At 35.6% G+C, this 1512-nt stretch overlaps 1 protein-coding gene across 4 annotated transcripts in view; it reads left to right on the top strand.

Moving 5' to 3' along the window:
- LOC106876206 (neprilysin) overlaps positions 1 to 1512 on the top strand; it is a 163357-nt gene that overhangs the window by 64513 nt on the left and 97332 nt on the right. For all 4 annotated transcript variants that reach the window (XM_052970054.1, XM_052970055.1, XM_052970053.1 and 1 more), the window contains exon 5: positions 830 to 913. In XM_052970054.1, coding sequence (XP_052826014.1) covers positions 830 to 913 — 84 coding nt within the window. The remainder of the gene's footprint in view (positions 1 to 829; positions 914 to 1512) is intronic.

The following is a 1512-nucleotide window of genomic DNA, read 5'->3' on the forward strand; positions in this document are numbered from 1 at the left end:
TGTGTGTGTGTGTGTGTGTAGTTAAGTCAATGTCCAGTCAAAGAGTGACCAATGGTCTCGCATCCACAAAGTGCTTAGCATTGTAAACATCTCGTCAGATTCTAAAGCCGAGAGAAAAATGTAACTCTTCACCTATGGGAGGCAGGAATCTGTTACAATTATTTGGTCAGTAAGTCACCAAAGGATAGATATTCCGGGATATGTGAGGACAAGTTATATCCCGTCAACCAGTTTTTGTAGGCCAAAGGAGAGGGAACAGAGAAGCTTTTCCTTTGGGCTGCTATTAGAGCATAAGGATCCTGCCGAGTCTTATTGGAGAACGGGAAATCTCATACTTGCAGCAGGTATCGTTGGCAATGGATATGACACTCCGATTCTGCAACAAGCATGTGATTCCCTGTTCTCCGACTAGACGTGAAAGGGTTCTTACAACCTAATAACAGCCGAAGGAAAAAATCCTCTGTTACCCCTCTTTTGATCCAGAAGAGCTGATCTAAGCGAAATAACCCGTCCTCATTGATGCTGGACTATTTATTCTTTGGTGACTTCATGATCAAACGACCATAACAGATTCCTGCTTCCCAGAGGTGAAGAATTACGTTTGTCTTCGGCTTTAGAGTCTGACGAAGCGTTCACAGGTCTAAGCCCTTTGTGGATGCGAAACGATTGGTCACTTTATGATATTGAATTAATTACTTATAAATATAATACTGGTCTATTCTTTAGAGTGTGCTACATTGACGATATACATACATATATGTGTGTATGTGTGCATATACATATACATTTTACATTATATATATATATATATATTATTTCAATATTCTAGTACTGCTTACCGAGGAGAACACTAACGATACAATTTCTTCTGTGAAAAAGATCAAGAAATTTTTCAAGACGTGTATAGATCCAGGTAAGTTTGAATTCTTGCAATACTCAAGTGAAGTGTAAATATATTTAATGACGAAAATGTTAATATATAAAACAAAAAAAAACAAAAAAAAAGAAATGATATTAGCTATTAAATTGCTCTAGTTATTTAGTTATTTAAGTAATTAAGTGAGACAACGCTAAAATCTTTGTTCTGACTGTAAATTCATTAGCCAAACATAGGAGTCTTCTGTTTGCCAAAATAGTGTGCATACAAATAAATGTGCATACATGAACACTCAGCAATAGAGAATGGGGAATAAATTATACAGGAATTATGAATAACAAAAATTAAATCGGTATTAATGAGTTAGGCTGTAGCGTATAGTTAATGGAATACAATTATTAGGTGAGAAAGAAAGTAAAATATAATCTCATCGCAAAACTTTGTTTAACCTATTCCCAAAATTACAAAAGACGTCTTCAATACATTATTACGGAAGGACCAGGTAGCTTAAGATGATGGACGGCAATGATCTCTATGACTTAGATATTGTTTTAGTATCTAACAGGTGTTTAAGTTAAACGCCGTAATCCACTTGAAACTATTTTTGCACACACACACACACACACACACACACA

Source organism: Octopus bimaculoides, chromosome 8 (assembly GCF_001194135.2).
Source record: "Octopus bimaculoides isolate UCB-OBI-ISO-001 chromosome 8, ASM119413v2, whole genome shotgun sequence".
NCBI lineage: Eukaryota > Metazoa > Mollusca > Cephalopoda > Octopoda > Octopodidae > Octopus > Octopus bimaculoides.